This window comes from Podarcis raffonei, chromosome 7 (genome assembly GCF_027172205.1).
Source record: "Podarcis raffonei isolate rPodRaf1 chromosome 7, rPodRaf1.pri, whole genome shotgun sequence".
Taxonomy (NCBI): Eukaryota; Metazoa; Chordata; class Lepidosauria; order Squamata; family Lacertidae; genus Podarcis; species Podarcis raffonei.
In genome coordinates, this window is record NC_070608.1 from 81,492,938 (window position 1) to 81,515,864 (window position 22,927).

The following is a 22,927-nucleotide window of genomic DNA, read 5'->3' on the forward strand; positions in this document are numbered from 1 at the left end:
CCTCTGGACTAGTGTTACATCTATATCTGTGGTTTTTGCTAAGCATGGTTAGCTTCAAACCACAGTTTGCAACCAATGCCTAGGAATGGGTTTTGCAAACCGTGGTTCAAGCTAACAACCATTTGGGTAAACACTGCTGCAGATGTAGCACTAATTGCATTTAAGGCCCCAAAATGACAGGAAAGGGGGAATTGGCCTACAAGTGGGGAGAAGGAAGGCAGAGAAATGCCCACGCAGTGTTCTTGATCTTATCATGGCTCTATTTGCAGTAGTTTCCACCTGAAGTGTAGACAAGATGTAAGAAAGGGAGCCAGCTTCGGGGCAGGATATGTCTGCCTTTTACTAGTTTTGTACCAGGCACAAGTCTGTTTCATCCATCTTAATGTAATCCTGTATGGTTTGAAGGTGGGAGGGGGGAATTAATATTGTTATTACAGTGATCCAGACTGTATTGTAGAAATCCGTCCAAAAGTATAGCTAACCTAGATGTCATTTTCTGAGTGAATTTTTAACATAATTCTAACAGTAAACTATTCTGATTTTATATTATTTTAATACCTGATTCACATTTAACATGTATTGCTCTGCTGAATTATCCAAAGTCCTTCTTTTGGATCTTAGGGATATTCCTTTGGGGAGAAGGTTCTAAGAAAGGCATTAGTTTAGTGTGTGTATAAAAACTGAAACTTTTGTAAACTCTCTGCAAAGTCATCTAAGGATATGGCTGTTGTTTATATGGCAGTGGGCACAGATAGAGAATCTTTTTGGCTCCGTGAGCCAAATCCTTATCAGGCTAAATTTGACATCTGGGTAGGGCTGCCCACCTTTCAATTGCCTGACATCGCAATGATGCTCAGAGACCAGGTGCTTTGAAGTATCACACGCAGCTGAGCCTATGGGCGTCGACCTTTCCCTTGTCAATGTGCAACTGAGAATACACTTTAAAGCTCCCAATTTTGCATTGGCAGCCACATGATATCACATATGGCATGAGGTGTCAGGCAGGTGGGTGTTGTCCTGGAGAAACATCCTCATGGGACAAATTTGAACTCCTTATGGACCCCTTCCAGTAGCTATATACTGCTGTGAGTGAAAAAAAATATTTGTTTGTTGACATCATAGCCTGCTTTTCCGCCTAAAGGTACTCAAGGTACTCAAGATGGCAAACAACCATAATCCAAGTACAATAAAATATAATAAAAAAATAACATAGTAATAAAGACCCCCCTCCAAAAAAAAAACCCCAAACGAAAGCAGGCAAAACACCAATGAAATCAGTAAAATTAAGCAGTTTTTAATCTTCTTTCAATTTCTACCATTCTTCTGTTTTTCCGCAAAGATGCAAGTGATCAAAGAGAAGACATCTACATTGGAAACCATATTCCTTGCTCGGAAAGTTTTAGTGGCTACTGCATCCATGGGAAATGTGAATTCATTTATTCTACACAGAAGGCTTCCTGTCGGTAAGTCAATCGACCAGGAAGATTTGGAAATTGGAAATTTGTGCTCAACTCCACAATTAGCGTATAATTTCTTTGTGGCATTCACGATGATCCAAGCAGAAACAGCCATATCTGAAGTTCCCCCTTTCCGAGTGAGCACAAAATAAATTGGGTTTATGCAAGCCCAGTTTTTGTTCTTCTTGTTTTTATTAACTATTTATCGACTTGTCACTAGATCCAAATGAGTGTCACATTCTGTTAACATGGAATGAATAAATTATAGCAATATTCTCTAAATATAGGTTGCTATACTCTTAACCTCTGTTCTATTCTTGTCTGTTACTAAGTCCTTTGATTAAAACAAAATGAGAGGGAAAAGTTATAAAAGATGGCACAATTCATTTTCATGTTGGTGCAGCTTTCTGTGTATGAGACCGGCATAGGCCTCTGTAGAGCTGTTTCTCTGCTCTCCCCACCCTCCACAGCCTGACAAGGCATTGCTAGGCACTAGAAATGGTTGAACACCCTGGTGCTTGCCCCGAAAATCAGTCTGGCCCTTTGAGCGTTCCTTTTGAATGCACGAGGGACCCAACTGATGCCAGCTTTCTATTGCTTACTACTCTACCCCCTTCGCTCAAGGAAGCCACTTTGGGGAAGGAAGAAGAAAGCTGTAGTGGAGAGTTCTGATGAAGACAGAAGAGGTCCATAGATTGGACCATCAGTTCCCAGGAGGGATCTGGGGGATGTTTAGATGGACCCAGTTGTACCCAGTGGCAAAAGATGCTGCCCAGCATCCCTTGCTCTGATGGAGGAAGTGCCCTCAGATCCTCTCATTGGCTACCTCTTCCTCACAGTGGAATGTCTCTCTTCCCCTTGTCCTTTTGGAAGGCTTTGAACCCCAGCTGTCCAACACCTTCTAACAAAATCAATGTGTGCAACCTTCTTGAGGTGGCTGTACCTGTGTTGCTTCCGCGTTTGCGTACTGCCCACCCCTGCTTTAAATTCTCATCCCACTCCTTCCAGGAGCAAGAAATCTTTAGGCACCTTATCTGGGGCAACTTGAGAACCTTTAGCAAATGAGGAGGAAAGGGGACAGGAAACAGGGTTCAGTTGAGCCCCCATACAGATTTCTGCAGCAGAATGGATTCTTCTTTGAAAGGAGAAGAGGAGGAGGGAGGGAGGGTAAATCCTTGTTGTACACACACACTGGAGCACATTTCATTGTGTTCTTCTATTGATCATCTGGTCCTCAAAGCAGTAGTGGGACTGCATTTTATTTCGATAATCTTTTAAAATACTCAAATCAGGCTGTTAAGTCCTATGCAATTCAGGCTTAAATTTTTAGCTTAAATGTCAGACCAAAATTTTAACCACATAGAAAGCAATGTTTCCCAGGATTTATTTATTTTTGTTAAGGCTGCAGGAGAAGATAATCATGATAATCAGACTGGTATAAAACTGGCGCAAGTAGTGTAGGCACACCCTAAAAAAATTGTCTCCAGCATTTTAAATTGTGATGGTCCACAGTTACCATTTATAACATATAGCTCTGTATCTTAATATTTATAGATGATCATTGTGTGCTTTTTCTCATGCTTTTATGAGAATATGTGATTTGTTGCCTTGAGCCTTTTACTGTTGTCTCACAGTTGCAGTTCTGCACTGTCTGTGTAACTGAACTTTGAATAGACACTTCCTCCAAAAACATTCTCTCTTCTCTTCCAGGTGTGAATCTGGATACACAGGACAGCACTGTGAAAAGACGGACTTTAGCATACTTTATGTTGTCCCAAGTAGGCAAAAACTCACACATGTCCTCATTGCAGCAATAATTGGAGCTGTCCAGATTGCCATTATTGTTGCAATTGTGATGTGCATAACTCGGTAAGTTGCTTGGGGGAAAGCACAATGGGTGCTTTTCGCCCTTTTTAGAATTTAATGACTGCCGCAGTTGGAATCTTATTGCCATCTCTTTTTATGGCCCTGATTCATTCAGCTTCCAGTGGGATTTATGGGCCTACAAATTTGATTCAGCAGGATTCAGGTTTGAAAGGTGATGCATTGGATAGTAGAGAAGACTTCAAGCTGGGAGCTGCTGTGATGTAGTGGCGAATTGTGTGAGCGATGAGTTAAGCTATTCCTGGTTCAAATCTCAATCACACACTCACTAGATGGTCTTAGGCAAGACACGGTTCTTTGTGCACACACACAAATTTGTCACACAGAAGCCATGATACCTTGCAGAATGTTTTGTAAGAATAGCTAAGCTAAAGTAATGCTTTGAACATCCAAAAAACTAGGTGTGTCTAGGTAGCATCTCTCTAAGGTATTTGCCACTATGTGTACAAGTGCTGACATTGCATGTAGTGTTTTGGCACTGAATTCTGAGTCTGCCAAGTATGAAACTTTCCCATTATGTCCCCTCCTTCCAACTCTGTATGTACCACAAAATCTGCTGAAGATCTTTCCATAGCAGGGTGCAATGTTGGCTGCTTCCTTCTGGCTCAGCTCCAGAGATGGATTAGGCACAGCAGAGAGGTAGAGAGGAAATCTTTCCTCTAGGATATGATATTCGTATACATCTCTCCTTGTTCCTGTTATACATGCCATGGCCTAAAATACTTCTATAGGACCATTGCCTATTCATCCACACCCATATCAAAGATAGCATTCTCTGCATTTATGGTCTACTGGCTTACACTGAACTACCAACAGTTCTCATGGTGGAGGAACATCTTGAGTTCCTATGTGTCACCAGGAATGTAATGCCAATATGGGGCTGGGGTTTTAAATATAGGCCATTATGTATGATGTCACTTCTTGAAGAATCATTCAAAGGCAAGCCATCGTGTCCACTGCACATGCAATGGTACACGCATGTTAGAAGTGAGGGAGACATGTCTCTCTCTCATCATGGGGATTGGAGCATTGGGTTGGGCCTATTCATTCACGTAATTTTTGTAACTAGGTCTACAATTTCGACAGTGCTACTTTTATTGGTTCCTCCCAGACCAAGAAAAACTAAAACCCGCAAACAAGGTAGCCAACAGGATGATAACTTCTCAAAATAAGATGGCTCGTTACCTCGTAAGGAAATGTCCTGCAGCAAAAGGTCTTGGTGAATTAATCATAAGGCTGCTAGATGTTTGGCATTGTTAAGTTTGCAGGATGGGATGGAACATTTCCCCACAGTTGGCTGTATCATGTGTCAGGGCCTGGAAGTGGCAACAAATGGCCCAAGACAGTCTACACCCTCAGTTATTGAAATCAACACAATATCAGTCAGTAGAAGAGTTGCAGCTAGGCAGAAACGCACCCACTCACCCATCATTTAAGATTTAGCTGGAACTTGTAGTTCTTAATAGTATATGAGGAGTGGACTGCATTCTGGGAATAAAGCCAAAATGGGCTAGTATAAAAAAATGAAATGCAGAGTTTGGAAAACCTTCGGAAGTGCATACCAGGTGCTGAGTAAAATGGGATAACATCATGCTTGCTGCTGCACTCTGCTGAAATCCTGAGTGCTTGGCTCTAATGAGGCAGCCTGCGAGTCCTGGAGCAAGCAGTGCTGAGTTGCTTTTTCAGAGGATTAGAGGTAAAAGGTTTAGATGCATTTTGCAGCCTGATCATACGGAAGTCAGTAAGTACATGTATTCGATCTTGACATCAGGACTAAAACATGAATCCAGAAAGACTCCAGTGATAGTTCCTGTGTAGGTACATCATAGGTAGGTTTTCTCAAACCACATTTATGAGCCCACTGAAAAGATGCAGCTTAGCCCCAAGTAAACTGCACCAAGGAATACAGTCATATTTGACTCGGCTTCTCATAGGTTATTGTATTTTAGTGTTTTGTTGGAAGCCACCCAGAGTGGCTGGGGGGACCCAGCCAGATGGGTGGGGTATAAATAATAATAATAATAATAATAATAATAATAATTATTATTATTAATAATAATATACCGGCCTTTAGGTTTCTTAATCCGGCACAACATGTCAGGCACAACATGTCAGCCACATATGGTTATCAAGGGAGAGAGGATATTTTGTTAAGCTTTTGTGCTGATAGTAAAGGTAAAGGGAACCCTGACCATTAGGTCCAGTCGTGACCGACTCTGGGGTTGCGACGCTCATCCTGCTCTATAGGCCAAGGGAGCCGGCGTTCGTCCGCAGACAGCTTCCGGGTCATGTGGCCAGCATGACTAAGCTGCTTCTGGCGAACCAGAGCAGCACACGGAAACGCCGTTTACCTTCCCGCCGGAGTGGTACCTATTTATCTACTTGCACTCTGAGGTGCTTTCGAACTGCTAGGTTGGCAGGAGCAGGGACCAAGCAATGGGAGCTCACCCCGTCAACGGGGATTCGAACCGCCGACCTTCTGATCGGCAAGTCCTAGGCTCTGTGGTTTAACCCACAGCGCCACCCGCGTCCCTGATTTGTGCTGATAATCATGGTTAAAATGTGTTCGCTGTGATTCATAGAGGCTCGTTGGCTAAGAGATGCTTGATTTTTTTCATCCCTCAAAAGTTTTGTTTGCCCTCATTCTGAATGGCCCCCTCCTGTTTCCCCAGCTGTTAATTTTGGGCTTGGGCGAGTCAGAGGCAAACGGTGCTGCCCACATTAGTCTCTTCAGCCAGAGGGCCAAGGAATTGGTATGCCTTAGCTAGGGCAATATGTGATTTCCAAATAGCCAAGAGACCATTTTAATCTTGGCGCATCAAGCTCAGTGCCATTAGTGGCACAATGTTGTATTTGTAACCAAATAGAATTCGGTAACTTTGCAGCTGAACCATGACTACAGTTTTCTTTGGCAAAATGGTAACTTCTGCTCAGCTACTCTATCGTGTGGGTTATTGGGAGAGGAAAAGGGGAACACCCTCTCTTATGTCACCCAAAAGTTCCTTGAAGGAAGGGTGGACTAATGGAATAAATATATAAGCAACTTCTATCGCAGCCAACTTAGCCCACGGTCTTAAGCCTACATCAGACCACAAACGGGTTGTAGCATCTTCTGAGTTAAACTAGAACTGCTTTTTAGATTGAGATGAAGGAATTAAGACAGGTTTTCTTGTAGGGGAAACCGGCCATTTAACCCATTTGCTCCATTTATGATTGATGTTACAGTGTGCGCATTTTGCCATATTAGCTATGGTACCTTTCGTACTGGAATTTAAAATGTAGGGTGTGATCTGGTTCTGAGAACCTGGGCAGCTGATGTGGGTTATCACTGTAGTAGGCCATATCGGGACCAGATGACAATTTTTCAGTTTCTGTATAAGATTCCTCCCATGTGACTGCAAGGGTCCCTATTTTCCAGGGACAGTCCCGGGTTTACAGAAGCCGTCCCAGTTTCTGATTTTACCGCAGAATGTCCTGCTTTTCCTTAGGACGTCCCTGTTCGTCGAAGAAATGTTGGAGGGTATGGCTCCCATGCGGCTAAACGTGCAGGTGGAAGCAGTCTGCAGTGTACAACTTGAAGCGCAAGCTCCCTCTGCTTCAGCCAGAGCAGGGGCGTGACAAACAGTGTGATTCTTAGTAGTGCTTCTGGTGTGTAAACCCCAAAGCGACAACACGTGTGGCTTTTGCAGCAGATGTCAATGATGGATGATGCAGCCTTTAATGTTCTGGAGGCTTTTGTCTGTGAATTAATCGTAAAGTGGTCTTTTAAAATGCACTCAGTTAATAAATCATTTCTCTTCTCCCACCCCACCCCACCCCACTCCCTCCCTTCTTTTTCTGCTTCCGGTAAAAGGAAATGCCCAAAGAACAACAGAGGACGACGGCAGAAGCAAAATCTAGGCCACTTTACTTCAGATACGTCATCCAGAATGGTTTAGAGCAATTTTTATACCTACAATGCCCATGTGATGTACAATTTTATTATCTTTTTTTAAAAGAATGGAAATATTTATTTCAGAGGCCTTATTTTTGGACATTTTTTTTTTAGTGTAGCTCTGTTTTGTTTTATTCCGAAAGCAGCTGACAGCAATGGACTGCTCTAGTAACTTCTCATTTCATGATTTGGAAGATGCGGTAGTTTATTTCCTGTATTGTATCACATGGTTATAATAATAGACTTGTGCTTTACTTACGGAATGTAACATTTTTGGGACCCGAGACATTTCACCAATGGTTGTAGAAAAAGCAAAATGGATCCCATCCTGTTTCTTAGCAAACAAGGCATGACATAAGGGTAAAGATGTTTACAGCGTACTTTTCTTACAAGGAATTAGAAGACACTGTGTTTAAATACCGTAGATATTTAAATGTTTTTGAAAGTTAGTAACTGATTTTTTTAGACACTGCCAATCGCATGACTTGTGAAGATGTGTACTTGTGTGTAGTTGTTACATATTTATAACGGGTTGAATTCAGACTAATTCAGTTGCACTTAATTCTCACTGAAATCAGTGGAACAAGTTAGTCATAATGATTTCAGTGCAACTAATTTAGTCTAGATCCAGCCCAATATGTATGGACTGGGTCAAAGCACCACCGTCTTCATAAATATTTGACACTTTATTTTTAAATTGTAAAATAATGATGATGATAATAATATACATTTCTGAATTTGAAAGCTTGCCCAGTAGAGCAAAGGGCATTTGCCCTGCAGAAACAGGTCTTGGTAGACTTGTGTATTTTTTATTTTTTTTAAGTTATGTTTAATAAGCAAACTCACATGATTGGGATTAAGCCTGTGTTGGTCACTATTTAAACTGCTTTCATACTTATTACAGTTTTCTAAAGAGGATACCTGTTTTCACATCAACAAATAAAATTGTATAGTCTTTGTGATTAAAATGCAAAAAAGGAAAAAAAAATTAAATACCATAAAAGATTTGAGCTCTTGTCTAGAATACTTTTCAAGAGCTAAGAATGTGTCTCATGCAAATAAAGTCTGCTGGTTGTAGTTATTATATTAATAGGATGTTAGTAGTTGTTTGGAAGATCCAGAGCTAAAATGTAACTAGGGTGTGTTCCAGCTGTTCAACATGTAGTTTTAGGCTTTCCAATTCTGCATGTAGGATTTAATAATTTGTTCAATAAAAAGGCTTTCAATATTTGAACTGGAAAGAAATGTCAATACAATGTTTTCCCACGATATTTAATCTGTTCTGAGTCTGTTTATTCTTTACTGGAAGGTTTGGAAGATAGTGGCAGCACTTTTTCGTTTCAGTTGCCAAAAGGCCATTGGAAAACGTTGAATGCCCTCCCGTCACCTGCACCCAAGAAAAGAGCTTAATTAAAACAAAAGCAACAGTGGATTTTAACAGCATGCCGGTTCATTCTTTGGCTTAATTAATAAGTTGCTTAACTATTCCAGGATTAACTCAAGAAAGTTGATTGGTAGAGATATGTGATTCTTGGAACGTATGTTCCTTCCCCAACTTTGCTTCCTAATTTTAGAGGTTTCATGTTGCATACAGAAAGCACTTGAACAATCCTGCGAGGCTGTTTTGTGGTTATAAATATTTGACAAGTCTCCTGGGCTGAAGTTTCAGACCCTGCTTTTGAACATCCCCTAAAACCAGCTGTCGAGCAACCTTCTTGCTCCAGTGCCAGAACTGCCCCGCTGGAGTTGGAGCTGCAGCTGCCGCGAGCCGTTTATATTTCAGCTCCTGTAGAGCAATCCGAAGAGGGGACGGTATGGATCACCGCGAAGCCACCTTGGAGGCGGATAAAATCCACCAGAATCGCCTGCCCAGCGTCCCGGACGATGACGACGAGGAACAAGATGCCGCCTTTACCATTGTCAGAGTCCTGGACAAAGTGGCGACCATTGTGGACAGTGTGCAGGCAAGTCAGAAACGCATTGAAGAGAGGCACAGAGAAATGGAGGATGCCATCAAGACCATTCAGATAGACATTCTGAAGCTCGCTCAGGCCCACAACAACACCAGCTACACAGTCAACAAGCTGCTGGAGAAAACCCGCAAAGTGAGCGCTCGTGTCAAAGAAGTGCGGGCACGTGTCGAGAAGCAGAACGCGAACGTGCAGAAGGTTGAGGCCAAGCAAGAGGAAATGCTGCGGAAAAACAAGTTTCGTGTTGTCATTTACCAGGTAAACAGGGTTTGGGGTTTGGTTTTAATTGCAATCGCTTCTGCCGCGTTCATCACCGTTTCTGACATCCTTGTTGGTTGCTTAACAAACCAGAGGGAGGTAAAAGCAGCCTTTCCGATATCAAGTGTGTGTGATATGCTTTTGATTTATTTAATTTTTAGAAAAATTGATTTCTGCCTCTGAACGTGTTGCAGTATGAATCTGCCAGTGGCAAAGCACTCGGTCTATTATTAGTGTCAAGAGGCTTCTTCGGCAGCCAGCATAAGATTAACTGTAGATCAGCAAGGACTATTTGTTGCCTCTGTGAAAGGCAATCTGGGCAGGCGCTTGGGCATCTTGACAGAGTATTCCATGCTTGACTGTCATCCCTGTTATTTTTCCAGAGAATTAACTAGAGTGCTAAACCTCTGAATTTCTCTGCACATAGTCCTTCCGTTAATTATGCTTTCAAAAAAGCTGATTTATATTTTGCTTACTGGTTGTTGGACCTTATTGTAAGTTGTGATCCCCCCACCTCAGAGATTTACTTCTAAGCTCTTCCCGGGGTGCCTCTTTTGCATACCATTCTCAGGATTTCTTTGGAATTGCTGATCTCAAAATGACTTACCCCAAGAATAGCTTGAAGTGGAAAGAAATGAAAAGTTATTGTGCTGAATGAAGGTGTTTGATGCATACACAAATATTTCATGTTCCAAGTGTGCCCAAATGACTTGTTTTTGCGCTCAGATGCAGGGGCACAGAAGTGATCTTTCCTGTATCTGCAGTGCTATGTTTAAGAGATATTCAGGATCCTCAATAAGGGCACCCAGAATTGAGAATATTTAGCATCTAGCCATTAGAACATCAGTTTTCTTCCTTGTAAAAACACCCATTGATGGGAAAATCTAGATTTGCCAGGCTGTTAGGGTTCAGATTGTGAAAAGTGATTGACACTTAAATAATTTCTTGCATGTGAATGGCTTCTTTAAAGATACTTAGTCCCATCGATTTCAGTGGCAGAGTTAAATACTGTGTTAATTCTCTTTCATTGAAATCAGCAGGACTAAAAAGTGATTAACTTTGACTGGACCAAGCCTGTGGTTCCAAAAAAATTCAATGAGGCCTATTTCCAAGGAAATAAGTTTGCAAAGTGCACATAGTTGGGTATGAAGGCAAAATTTCCTTTATCACCCTGTACAACTGCTTCTCCCTATGGGTTAAATGGTAGTTCACTATTACAAAAAAATCTTTTGAAATTATCCATTCACATTGCAGCTTATTGCAGACTCTAGTCATTTCTACACACACAAGCTCTGCCAAAACTACTGGTACTTGAAAATATATTTGTAGAACATTAGGCAAAAAAATGAAGTGAGAATTTTCTAGTCTTATAAAGTTAGTAGCTCTACATCCCCGTGGCATGTCTCTTCTGTGAGGTGCAGAAATCCACTGATGTTCGGAGACCAAGAGCAACCTTTACTATATTAGTACATGGTCAATGTGCAGCATGCTCACTGGACAGGATGGTCTATGTTCTTAGCTATGGCACAGAATCAAGCCTGCTGCATCCCTGCCTTCCGCTAAACTTGGCAACAACTCTAAAGCATGGGGCACTGATGGGGAGAGCGCTGCATGCTACTTATAGCACACACTAGCTGTGGGTAGCTGTCATTTGGTTCAAGCCAACTTCAGAGCATGGGTCCCGAGGCTGGCTTGTTTAAACAAACCATAGTTGACATTAAACCCCATTAATGTTTCAGAAGACGTACTAGACTGTGACAGAAGTGAACTCCTTGCAGCTACCCCAGAGCTCTTTGCAGCTACCCTAGAGGAGGAGTGGTGGGCATAGCTCAGGTGTTTAAAGAGCTGTGCTGATGATGCCAAGGTTGCAGGTTCAATCCCTGTACGGGACAGCTGCACATTTCTGCATTGCAAGGGGTTGGACTATATGATGGAGCACTATGCAAGTGTGTGGCACATTTGACACTCTAAACTATGGCTTAGTGTCACATGCAAATGAGGCCGGTGTATAATCCTGCTGAGATCTCAGATGAGATGATCTGGATTTTACCACCTATGATATTTTTGCAAATATTGGAAATAATCTCAAAATTAGTGGCAGGCAAATCCCTGAGTGGTAGATTGTGCCTGTGGAGAATGAAATGTTCTCTCTAGAAAAAAAACAGCTGCCTGGCCGGCGGCCAGAAATTTGGGTTGGGCCCATAGCTCAGTTGCCAAGAACATGCTTTGCATAGGAAGATCCCAGGTTAGGTCTCTCTGGTGGAAAGGGTCTCAAATATCAGGGCTGACTGTGAAAAACCTCCCACCTCAGATCCTAGGGAGCTATTGCCAGGTAGAGAATAGTAGGCTGTGAACAAGGTGCCAAGTGCTTGTTGTCGTTCATCTCCAGCAGTTTTGCCATCACTGGCCAGAACACCAGAAAGCTGCAGATTTCCCAGGCAATTGCATAGAATTCTGCCTGCACATTTCCCCTTAGATCTCTTTATGTAATGTAAAGGGAACAGAGACTTACAGATATGACAATTGGACATTCAGGGAAAGGACTTCAGAGATCCTTGAGAGAGAGAATCCTCCCTCCCTCCCTTAAATATACTATATATATGTGAGTGAATGGTTTATCTATCTATGCAATTTCTTTACTGTGTTGAGGGATTCTGATAGTGGTTCAGCCACAGCAGGACTTTGGGGCAGAATGCCATCTAAAGAGCTCCCTTCCCTTAAACCATTACAGCCAGTCTAAAATTTCCCAACTTTACCGCTGGCTTTTGATAGGATCAAAACTTTAAAGTTCCATTTATTCCAAAGGGAAATTTACAGGGCACTCCTATGCGTGTTTACCTGGAACTAGATTCTCCTACTCCTTAGGAAGTCTCGATAGGATTGCACTGTGCATGTATGTTCTGAATCTTCCTCCCTCTATTTTTTTCTTTGTTTCTACACAGCGACTTGTCATCTTTGTTCTTTAGTATTCCATGCAATGGTTAGGAGTTTGTTAGTTTCATTTATGTTTTAGAGCATTTTTTAAATAGTGTGCACCTAACTGCCATAATGTGTTGATGTGGCAGTCGGGAATGTGGAATTAGCTGTGTCAACTTGGTTGAGTAGCCAACCAGGTTCTTTGGCTATACAATGTGTGAAATGGCCCTTTGCTATATTTATAACATAACATTTCCCCTCAGTCATGTTTAGAAAAAATCAAACTACATTGAGAAATCAAATGTGATTATGTGATTATTGATCAGATGTGATCAGTAATCACAGACTATGCCAAATGGTTATACAGTCAAGTTTGCTAATGACACCCCATCCACTCCCTCACAGTCCAAAAGGAGTATCCAGCATTCTCTTTTTACCTCTTAGCTGATGCTGCACCCAGTTCCTGCAATCTATTCAGATGTTTTCCATGCCATCTGCAGCAGGGCAGGGCCCTGGAATGTGCAAAAGTCAACAGGGTGGCTTCCCTGTTTTGCACTGGAGGCCTGGAGTGACTTTAGCATCAGCAAAAAAGGACAGGAGCAAAATCAGTGCATGGCATTTACTAAAACTGGGACGGGCACACAGGAATTTTTTGAATAGCTTCTTCCATTGCACACTGCCATAGCTGCCAAGGTGGTCCTTGGAGATCAAAAGGCGGAGTATCAAAATTTTAATAATAATAATGATGTCCCACCTTTTCCCCTGACACTCAAGGCAGCTTACAGATAAAAATAATAGCAGCTAAAAACATTGGAGGGGGGAAGTATTCATTAAAAACAATTAAACTTTGATAAATTATACACACATACACACTTATAAAAGTGTGTACTTTACTTATAAAAGTAAAAAATACAAATAATGACACCAGCCCTTTCATTAAAAGCAGTCCGTTCCTGTTGGATCAAAAAAGTCCCTCCTCTACAAGGAGGGAGCTAGTCAAATTTCTGGGAGCAGCCACCAAGAAGGCCCTCTCCCACTTCCCCTGCAAGCTTAAATGAAATATTGGTGCTGCGTGTAATATATTCAGTTTACTTGATGAATAGATTGTCAGATAAAGCAGATAAAATGCCCCACCAGCCTCTGGCTACTTTACCCTTCTAAGGCTTTGCAGCTCTGTTGCACTATGTGTGACCTAACCATGGTTTACCAAATGGATCGATTCTTTGGACCGATTCTCCTAGCCATGGTTGAGTGTGACAGTGACACTCTTAAATGTCTGTAAGAGACTAACCAGGAATTTGGCTCATGCCGAAGAGGAGGATAGGAGTTGAAGATGGCAGAAAACATGCGATGCCATGGTCCACTCCTTATTGATCATCAGTGTTATATCTGCCTGGCCCAAGGGAGAGAAATACAAAAGAAACCTAATGCTTTTTTTTGGCTGGGGGGCAGGGAGCTAGCATAGGAGGCAGCACAGAAGATAAAACAATGATAATGAACATAGGAAGCTTATACTGAGTCTATTGTCTACACTGGCTGGCTGTGGCTATCCAGGGATTGAATCTGGCATCTTCTGCCTGCCAAGCCCTTCTGAGGTATATTTTGTTTTGGTGCAGCAATTGCTAAGGAGCTGGCCATCTGAAAGCACCTTTATTCCATTCCTCCCTCAACAAGAAGCCCTTTTTGACACATTGTGCTTTCACTTGCAGGAGGACATTCCGTGCCCATTGTCTCTGTCAGTTATCAAAGACCGGACACAAGGGGAACACCTAGGAGATGCCTTCTGCCCACCTGACGATCTTTCTTCTGATGAGGAGTATTACATAGAAGAAAGCAAAGCAGCCCGGTTTAAGAAGTCAGGCATGAGACGTATCAACAATATAAAGAAGGCCTTCTCAAGAGAGAACCTCCAGAAGACAAGGCAAAATTTTGGCAAGAGGGTGGACAGGCTCCGAACTAGAATAGTGACGCCAGAGAGGAGAGAGCGAATAAGGCAGTCAGGAGAGAGGCTGAGGCAAACTGGGATAAGATTTAAGAAAAATATATCCAATGCAGCACCAACCAAGGAGACCTTCAAGAAGAAGAAGAAACCTAAAGAGCAGGCAATGGCTGAAGGTCAAGATGGAACCCAAGAGGCTACTGGCGATACAACAACAACAGCTGATAGTGGGGATGCCGAGCCAGTCTCTGAAGAAATTTCCTACACAGAGGTAATAACCAAAGTGAAGAAAGACAAAGGTGGTGGATCAAAAGGTCCTTCTCAGGCCGAAGAGAAGATAGTGATTACTCCTGAAAAAATAGTGCTCAAGCAGGAGGCAAAAGAAGATGAGGATGTCCTTCTATTGGATCTGAAGCAATCTGCCTAAATAGCAAATCCCTGTCTACTGTGGTAGGGAAGGAGCAATCCCTTCAACTTGGGTAGGTGTAGAAGAGCGGTTTTCAAACTTCCTTCAAGTAGCCCTTTCTTCTGAACTGATTTGCCTGCTGATGAAACCTTGGAGAAAACCTTGGCTCTTTGCAGAAGATTCTGGGGCATGTTCAAGAGCACACTCCATTCATTTGGGGTGCCACATGAAACGAGGGCATGTTGCAGGACACATACAAAACTTCCCCAGCATGATAAATGATGGCAGACAAGCTCTCCTTCAAGAGCTTTGTCCTTGGTTGTCACAAATGTTTCTATTGAGGAATCCCTGATAAACTCTCAAGGAACACCACGCCGTCCAGGAACGTAGTTTGGAAACCACTATTTGAGATAGGTGTGTGTTGTTTAAATTACTGGTATGTGAGGAAAATATATCAATATGTATATACTGTTTTTTGTTTATAAGCAATGGATCATCATCTGATGTAACCCTGTAGAAATGAGGAACTGATCCCCTTTGATGTATATACATAAATGCCGTTTATCTTAACAGGTATTACTAATGGGAGGCATCTTAATGGCATCAGTTCCTTCATTAGTCTTCTGTATCTGTATTTTATGCACAATGACAACCAAACAGTGCAAATCTAATTAAATGACTCATTACTCAGGCAGACTCTTCCACCAAGGGGCAGGGGTGGGAGAAAATGAGTTCAGTAACAGGTAACTTGCTTTTCTTGAAGGCTACAGTTGAACGATTAAATTCTTTTCATCCTAAGCAGAAATGCCAGACGAAGGTTGTTCTAGAAAAGCTGTAGCAAAGTTGGTTGGTTGTTGGACTATAGTCAGAGAGAGCCGTCTGTGGCAATGGAAAGGCTATGAGGAATCTACTAGGGATGCGAAAGGGAATTCAGTGATATTGGCAAGACACTGGAAGAAAACAGAGGCCTGGTCAAAAACAGTGACCGCAGGCCTCGTTTTCTCAGGAGGCAACATTGTGGAGAAACAGCTAAATGGGACATTCATGTTTGGAGGCCTTGGGTACCAGAGCTGGGACAAGCAACCACTAAAGACGGGGGTTGCCCTCTGGTCTTGCATGTGGTCTTCCCAGAAACATCTGGTTAACTTCTGTGGGAAACAGGATGTTGGGTTAGATCAATTGTTAGTTCAGCCCATCTCTTGTGTGTGGATTTTATGTGATTCAACTTGGTAGGTAGGTAGAATGAAGGATTCAGGGAAATAATAGTGAGGTGAATATTCCCGAAAAAGAATATTGGGCTTAAATTCAGAAGTGTGAATATGCCAGACCTACCCATGGCTGTCATTTGTTGTAATATCCCCTGCCGCCCCCACCCCCTAAACATGTATGAAACACCTTGTCATGGTTCTTATTTTCCATTCAAATTTGAATCCCTTTGTCTATCCAGTGGGCACTGAAGCAGCATGGCTCCTTCAACATTTCTGGTTGCTGTATTCCATACTTCTAACTAAATATATTTACAAAAGGGACTGATTATTTTCGTGTCAAAGCATGTATCCCTAAAGACCTGCAAAAGATCACCCTTTGGAAATAAGAGTTCCTTGATTTTGCCCAGTTTTGTGGTTCCAGCATTGACTACACTCCAAGCCTTAAAAAAGACAACACCAAATCTACATCGAGCAACAATGTATTGTGTGACCTGTGGTTTTGTTGTTGCCATGATTGTTGCTAGTTTCTTTGGAGGGGGTCAGTGAGCTATTTAAACTACTGATGCTTTGCCTCTTACTATCAGCAGTGCTACTGAGCACCCTCCTCTCCCTCCCTCCCTCTTTCCCTAGTTATGGGAGTTTCCTCATGATTCATTTCCCACATACTATAGCTTGTCTAATATGGGCTAGAAACCTGCTTTTTAAAAACAAAATCTGGGATTCTCAGGATGCAGGAGCCTATGGCCAATATGCAAAGGATTTTTCTGTGCTTGCAAGGGATATATAGTCTTGAACGTCACATCTAGAATACTGTGTACTGTGTTAGCACTTAGCTATAGGACACAAGTAACAGTGGTTATGAGAGAGTACAGTGGTACCTCGGGTTACAAATGCTTCAGGTTACAGACTCTGCTAACCTAGAAGTTGTACCTCGGGTTATGAACATTAGCTAAAGTGGTACCTCAGGTTAAGAACAGCTTCAGGTTAAAAACGGACCTCCGGAACGAATTAAGTTCTTAACTAGAGGTGCCACTGTAATGCTACACTACGTATTTTGGTGGTGCAACAATTTCAAAGTAGATTAATGTTTCCAGATTGAGATGTGTGACTTCATTGCAATGGAACACACAAGAGAGGGCTGTATAAGGGAGAAAGCCTGCTTCAGACGTACTGTAACTATATTTCCACACATTGTAAAAGACAAAAGTGGTACCAAATGGAAATAATTTATTACTGTTTTAGATGGAACTTGTTGATCTTTCTTTACAAGCTATGCTGACATGCAGGTTTTGTTGCCAGCTTAAATTTCATTAAAGAACCAATATGATCTTAGTTCATGATCTTATTTAACCTGTACTTTGCACGATTTACTGTTTATCCCCAACTTGGAACACAGGGATTAGCTCTAAAATAAAAAAGAGGACTGAATTAAAACCTGCTTCTTACGTACATATTCAGACCTACAGAAGAAGACAACATTCCTACTCCGCTGTGCCAAATCGTCCAATGATCAATTTGCAGAGCATTAACTGGAACACAAAGATGGATAATTTTCTTATTTTAAATAAAAATCTCAGCACTGTGCTTGAATTTGTCTTGGAAACATTTCATCTGAATTCTGTGGCAGATTTTTAAATTATCCCATTAGAACAGATCTACAGAAATGTCCTTAATAGCAAAATAGATCCTGGAACATGTGTATTGTTATCCAAATATGTAACATTAAAAAAACCACCACAATTCCACCCACCAGCCCCTCTTCACAAAAGCAAGGTGTCGTTTTTTCCCTAATGTTGTCTAGTCCTATTGCAAGGACACAGCAGACACACATGGAATTATGTTTCACCTGACCAACTTTGGCTCTCTTGGTCATGTTCCTCTTCAGCCCAAGCCTATAGGTCTCCTCCATTTCCCTTATTCAGCTGCCGAAGAAACACATGGTGTTTTAATGTTTTCCCCCCAAATTGAACAGAAATACCCCCCTTCTCTCCCACCCACCCACCCCCAGGCTCTTAAGATTCCTCTGTAACAATTAGATGAGTTTGAAATGAGGCTCAAACCCTCCATTACACTTCTGTTTATGCAGCTTTTGAAGCTGGAATGGGGACTAGAACCACCAAAGTAATGTCAGGGAAATTATACAGAAAATACTGCTTGCACGCATCAGCTTTCTGTTCTAGCAGCAGCAACCCAGCACTAATGGGAGCGAGGATACTGTCTTGACTGCACAACTTGGGTAGGCAGCTGGGGGGCCAAGCTGCTTGCTGATTGTGCATTTGGAGAATTACTCCAACCGGCTTTCACTTTTGCCCAGAGATGCTGAATTCTTTGTGAATTCGTATGTGAACTGACCTGACCTGTCTCTCCAGGACTAACGTATGGATTGGAACTTCAGTTATCCTTCAGTTATCTGTGCCTCTCTGTCATGCAATCCTTGCTCCAAAAATATAAAGAAATGCATTTTAAAATACATCTTTTTTAAGATAAAATACATCGAGAAATGCACATTTTCATAGAAAATAGGTTTAGGACTCTGGATTTTGTGAGAAAATGTTTCAATGTGCTAATTTAAATATGGATTTTTTGTGCAGATTATTTCTATAAAAATGCAAATTTAACATGGAAACAAGATGGAGCAGACTGAACACATGCAAAGCTGAAATGGACTGAAAACAGACTGATCCATCAATCGCTACTCCTGCCCTTTGCAGAAGCACACTGCAAAGGGGCTTCGGCAACCCAGTCAGATGGGTGGCATATAAATAAAATTATTATTTTAATTAATTAATTATTATTACAAAGCTACAGCCAGCTTGGCAATTGCCATGATCTGTCTTGGAATCCCTCCTGTTTGTTGGAATAAATGTCTGGTAGCAAGTGGTCTACAATTGGTAAATAAGCAAAAGAATGGACGAGGTGAGAATCTGAATCTTGTTTTTAATTCATACTAAGCTTTATCTCTGGATTTTTGAGGCTTTTAAAATAAATTCTTTCCCCAAAGAGAATACACAGCACATAACTACAGCAGTATCTTTGCCACTCTGTTCCACTGCACTGCTTGTCAGCTGCAATATCATTGAAGATTACTCATTGAACATTTGATAAACAGGAGTGCAGACCAGCTCAATTCTGCGGTGGGCATAATCCCATTAAAGATGCCAGATTGTTGACAGGATTGTCACACATCTGAGGGCACACTGCCCCTCAAGAAGGTTCCCTTTAGTCCATTCATCATCCCCAAAAATGATGGCCAAGGAGACAATCACTATTGTTGTTGTTTAGTTGTTTAGTCATGTCCGACTCTTCGTGACCCCATGGACCAGAGCATGCTAGGCACGCCTGTCTTCCACTGCCTCCTGCAGTTTGGTCAAACTCATGCTGGTAGCTTCGAGAACACTGTCCAACCATCTCGTCCTCTGTTGTCCCCTTCTCCTTGTGCCCTCCATCTTTCCCAACGTCAGGGTCTTTTCCAGGGAGTCTTCTCTTCTCATGAGGTGGCCAAAGTATTGGAGCCTCAGCTTCATGATCTGTCCTTCCAGTGAGCACTCAGGGCTGATTTCCTTAAGAATGGAGAGGTTTGATCTTCTTGCAGTCCATGGGACTCTCAAGAGTTTGCAATCACTATTGCTAGCGGCCAAATTCGACTAGTTCTTTGCTGATTTGAGAAGCTCCCCTGCCAGCAAAAAAACAAACCCATGCCTATCCAGAGGTCAAGCTGTTGACTCATTTAGCAGCAGAAATTTACTGAGAGGGAGCACAAAAAGATCAACTCAAAAGGGTTGGGGGAAACCATAGTGCTTGAGTTCTACTAAAACCACATTGGGGCTTCATAGTGCCCTTTCTGTCTTGGAAGAGAACCTAAGATAGGCTGGTCAACTTTGGGGGACTCCCACTTCCAACAATGGCAGTATTACTTTTCAAATGGTTTTCATGCACCTTGGCTTTAGGATAAGAACCACCCCCATTTCTCAGGAGTCGGCTGGTGGGGTCAGTACCCTAAAACTATCAGTAGATAGTAGTGGTTGCTTAGGAAGTAATGAGAATCAGCTGACCCTGAGTGTGAAAGGCTGGTGTGAGAGCATTTTTTTAAAAAATCTGAAGGACATTATCAAGGGCACTCGATTAGATAGCATTTTATAATTTAAAATAAACCACCCCATTCACTTCTCTAAAGCTGGCACTCAAAGCCGAAAGCTGTCCATCTTCCATGTAAGTAGATTATAGCGAGAATGAAATGTGTATTGTGTCGAACAAAGTGATAAAATTTGGGGCTATTATTTGCTTGAGTCCCCTGCATAGAGGAAACTAGCACATCAAGGAGAGAGCTACAGTGGAAGCTTTCCTACCTGATAAGCATTTACACTCTAAAATGGTGCAATCCAAAATTCTGCAACCTCTGTCCAAACAGATTCTGTGGAAGCAACATCCATAAGCTACTGAAGCAATACACCCCCTGAACCTTTCTCCAGGAATATCTGTAAGAACTAAACGAGTGTCCTAAATCACATCATGGCATGCCTTTTGGCTATCCACCCAGTTTTTTCTTACAGACGTTGCCAGAGTAAGGTGGGACTAGACCATAGGGTAGTGATTTCTATGCAGAATATCCAGCAAAATAATCTCAACTGAGCCACTGAGCAGCCACAAAATTAAAAGACGCCTGCTTCTTGGGAGAACAGCAATGACAAACCTAGACAGCATCTTAAAAAGCAGAGACATCACCTTGCCAACAAAGGTCTGTATAGTTAAAGCTATGGTTTTCCCAGTAGTGATGTATGGAAGTGAGAGCTGGAGCATAAAGAAGGCTGATCGCCGAAGAATTGATGCTTTTGAATTATGGTGCTGGAGGAGACTCTTGAGAGTCCCATGGACTGCAAGAAGATCAAACCTCTCCATTCTTAAGGAAATCAGCCCTGAGTGCTCACTGGAAGGACAGATCGTGAAGCTGAGGCTCCAATACTTTGGCCACCTCATGAGAAGAGAAGACTACCTGGAAAAGACCCTGATGTTAGGAAAGATGGAGGGCACAAGGAGAAGGGGACAACAGAGGATGAGATGGTTGGACAGTGTTCTCGAAGCTACCAGCATGAGTTTGACCAAACTGCGGGAGGCAGTGGAAGACAGGAGTGCCTGGCGTGCTCTGGTCCATGGGGTCACGAAGAGTCGGACACGACTGAACAACTAAACAACAACAAATGCCAAAAATTCCTTGGAGGCAAAGAAAAGGAACACATGGATCCACTCTTCACTCAGGTTGGCTAACTCAACTAAATGAGCCATCCTCCTTTAGGCACAAGAAGTTCACTGGTTAGTATGCCAACCCTTTTCCTGTGAAATAAGGGTTTTAGTCATAAATTCACAGGGTTGAGAAGAGAAAACACAGGAAAACATTTTACATGTTAAAAGATACATAAGCAATTCTTCTTAAAATAGCCATTCCCTTCTAAGAAATTGACCAACTACAGTACCTCTGAAATTCTTCTACTTTTCAAAAGCAATAGACACTTTCTAAGCCTATGACGACAGTGAAGTGATGTGTTTCAAAGCACCCTATTAAGGTCACTTGAGAGGACAAATTTCAAACTGTTCATGGAGTTATCTGGAGCACTGTATGACTTCAACTGTGAAATACGTTATGGACAATCAATAAGTAATTAGAACATCCCTAATGATTGCAACAATCACGACAAAGTTACAAAAATAAACTACAGAAACAACAAACTAATGATAGGGGATGAAGCAACTGCTAGCATAATAGCATTCATTGCATAATAAAAACTTGTGAGCCGTAATATTTATGTGAAATGCTAAAAGTAATTAGCTTTCACATATCCCCATCCCACCCGTTAACTAATATACAGTACAGTAAATGGGTACTATTCATCTATCCAGATTTCAAAGATCAACAGCCAATAACCTTACTCCCTAACAATGGTCATGCTGACGTCAATATAGCCTCAGTACAAAAATGCTCACTACCCCCAGGAATACGTTCAAGGTCAAGATTTTACCCACTAAGGCCCAATATGCAGTAATTTGATAACAGGATGGAAAACCTCTGAGGACTTTTTTATTCTAGAGCTACAAAGATGGCTCTGAAAATGATGCAACTACGTATGGTGGAAAATCAACACTGCACGAACCAGCCAGCCACACAAATGCACATGCACACCCAGGGTTACAGCATTGTTCCTGAACCCAGTTGGTTATGTGTTCAAAGATATGCCCAATGCACGTGGAACCTATCCATGCTCTCCATCCCATACAAACCAATTCTGAGAGTTAAGGATTGTGCTAATTGGTCTTATGTACATTACGTACCTGGTGAAACATCAGATGTGTCTTGAATCTCCAGTGTGTGGGCACTGAACTATCCTATCAGCTTCCATGCACACGATCTGTGAAATCATGTTGTGATTCAGATGTTCATTTCTAAGCTCTCTTCAGAAAAATCAGTTTCTTCTCTTTCTGCGTTACAGGTACCTTGCTGAGAGTAGAAGCTTGCAATCCCATCTCTAAGAATGGTTATATTTGCAATTATTGTTTGAAAAATCTTACCACTATATCAAACAGATCTAATTTCATGCATGGGTAACTTACGAACAATACATTTCTTAAACGATCCACAGCAGTGACCAGAGGAGGAATGACCACTGGGAGGAACCCAGAAAGAAGAGATGCCTTCATCTGCCCCAGCTGCAACAAAACATGTCTGTCCTGTATTCATCTCTACAGACACAGCATGCATGCAACTCTCCAATTGTTTGACATAACCCTTGAAGGCACACTCTTCCATTGTCTCCCAAGATGGATGCCAACCTAACTTATGCACAATACATTTTTAAATGTGAAAAGGTTTGATCTAATAAGTAATTCAATATTCTATTTATTTGCATTTCCACCCCCTCTACAAAAAAACCCACAAAAGTCATTAAAAAACACTTAAGGTTTTTCT

The 22,927-nt window shown here is 41.9% G+C and overlaps 3 protein-coding genes across 3 annotated transcripts in view; 2 read left to right on the forward strand and 1 right to left on the reverse strand.

Annotated features, from left to right (window-relative positions):
- Positions 1 to 8,546, forward strand: part of TMEFF1 (transmembrane protein with EGF like and two follistatin like domains 1) — a 75,524-nt gene extending 66,978 nt beyond the window's left edge. The window contains exons 8-10 of the mRNA XM_053397198.1: positions 1,340 to 1,463; positions 3,168 to 3,326; positions 7,195 to 8,546. Coding sequence (XP_053253173.1) covers positions 1,340 to 1,463; positions 3,168 to 3,326; positions 7,195 to 7,279 — 368 coding nt within the window. The 3' untranslated portion in view covers positions 7,280 to 8,546. The remainder of the gene's footprint in view (positions 1 to 1,339; positions 1,464 to 3,167; positions 3,327 to 7,194) is intronic.
- Positions 1 to 22,927, reverse strand: part of SLC12A7 (solute carrier family 12 member 7) — a 121,647-nt gene that overhangs the window by 2,461 nt on the left and 96,259 nt on the right. The window lies entirely within an intron of this gene.
- On the forward strand, positions 8,660 to 16,298 carry CAVIN4 (caveolae associated protein 4). Its single transcript, XM_053397199.1, has 3 exons — positions 8,660 to 9,503; positions 14,129 to 15,885; positions 15,926 to 16,298. The coding sequence occupies exons 1-2, from the start codon at positions 9,090 to 9,092 to the stop codon at positions 14,783 to 14,785; spliced, it is 1,071 nt and encodes a 356-aa protein (XP_053253174.1). The 5' UTR covers positions 8,660 to 9,089; the 3' UTR covers positions 14,786 to 15,885; positions 15,926 to 16,298.

Bases quoted from the DNA above. Each gene is read 5' to 3' on its own strand.
- CAVIN4 (XM_053397199.1), top strand. From the start codon at position 9,090: ATGGATCACCGCGAAGCCACCTTGGAGGCGGATAAAATCCACCAGAAT. The intron at 9,504-14,128 runs GTAAACAGGGTT...TTTCACTTGCAG, and splicing joins TTCGTGTTGTCATTTACCAG to GAGGACATTCCGTGCCCATT.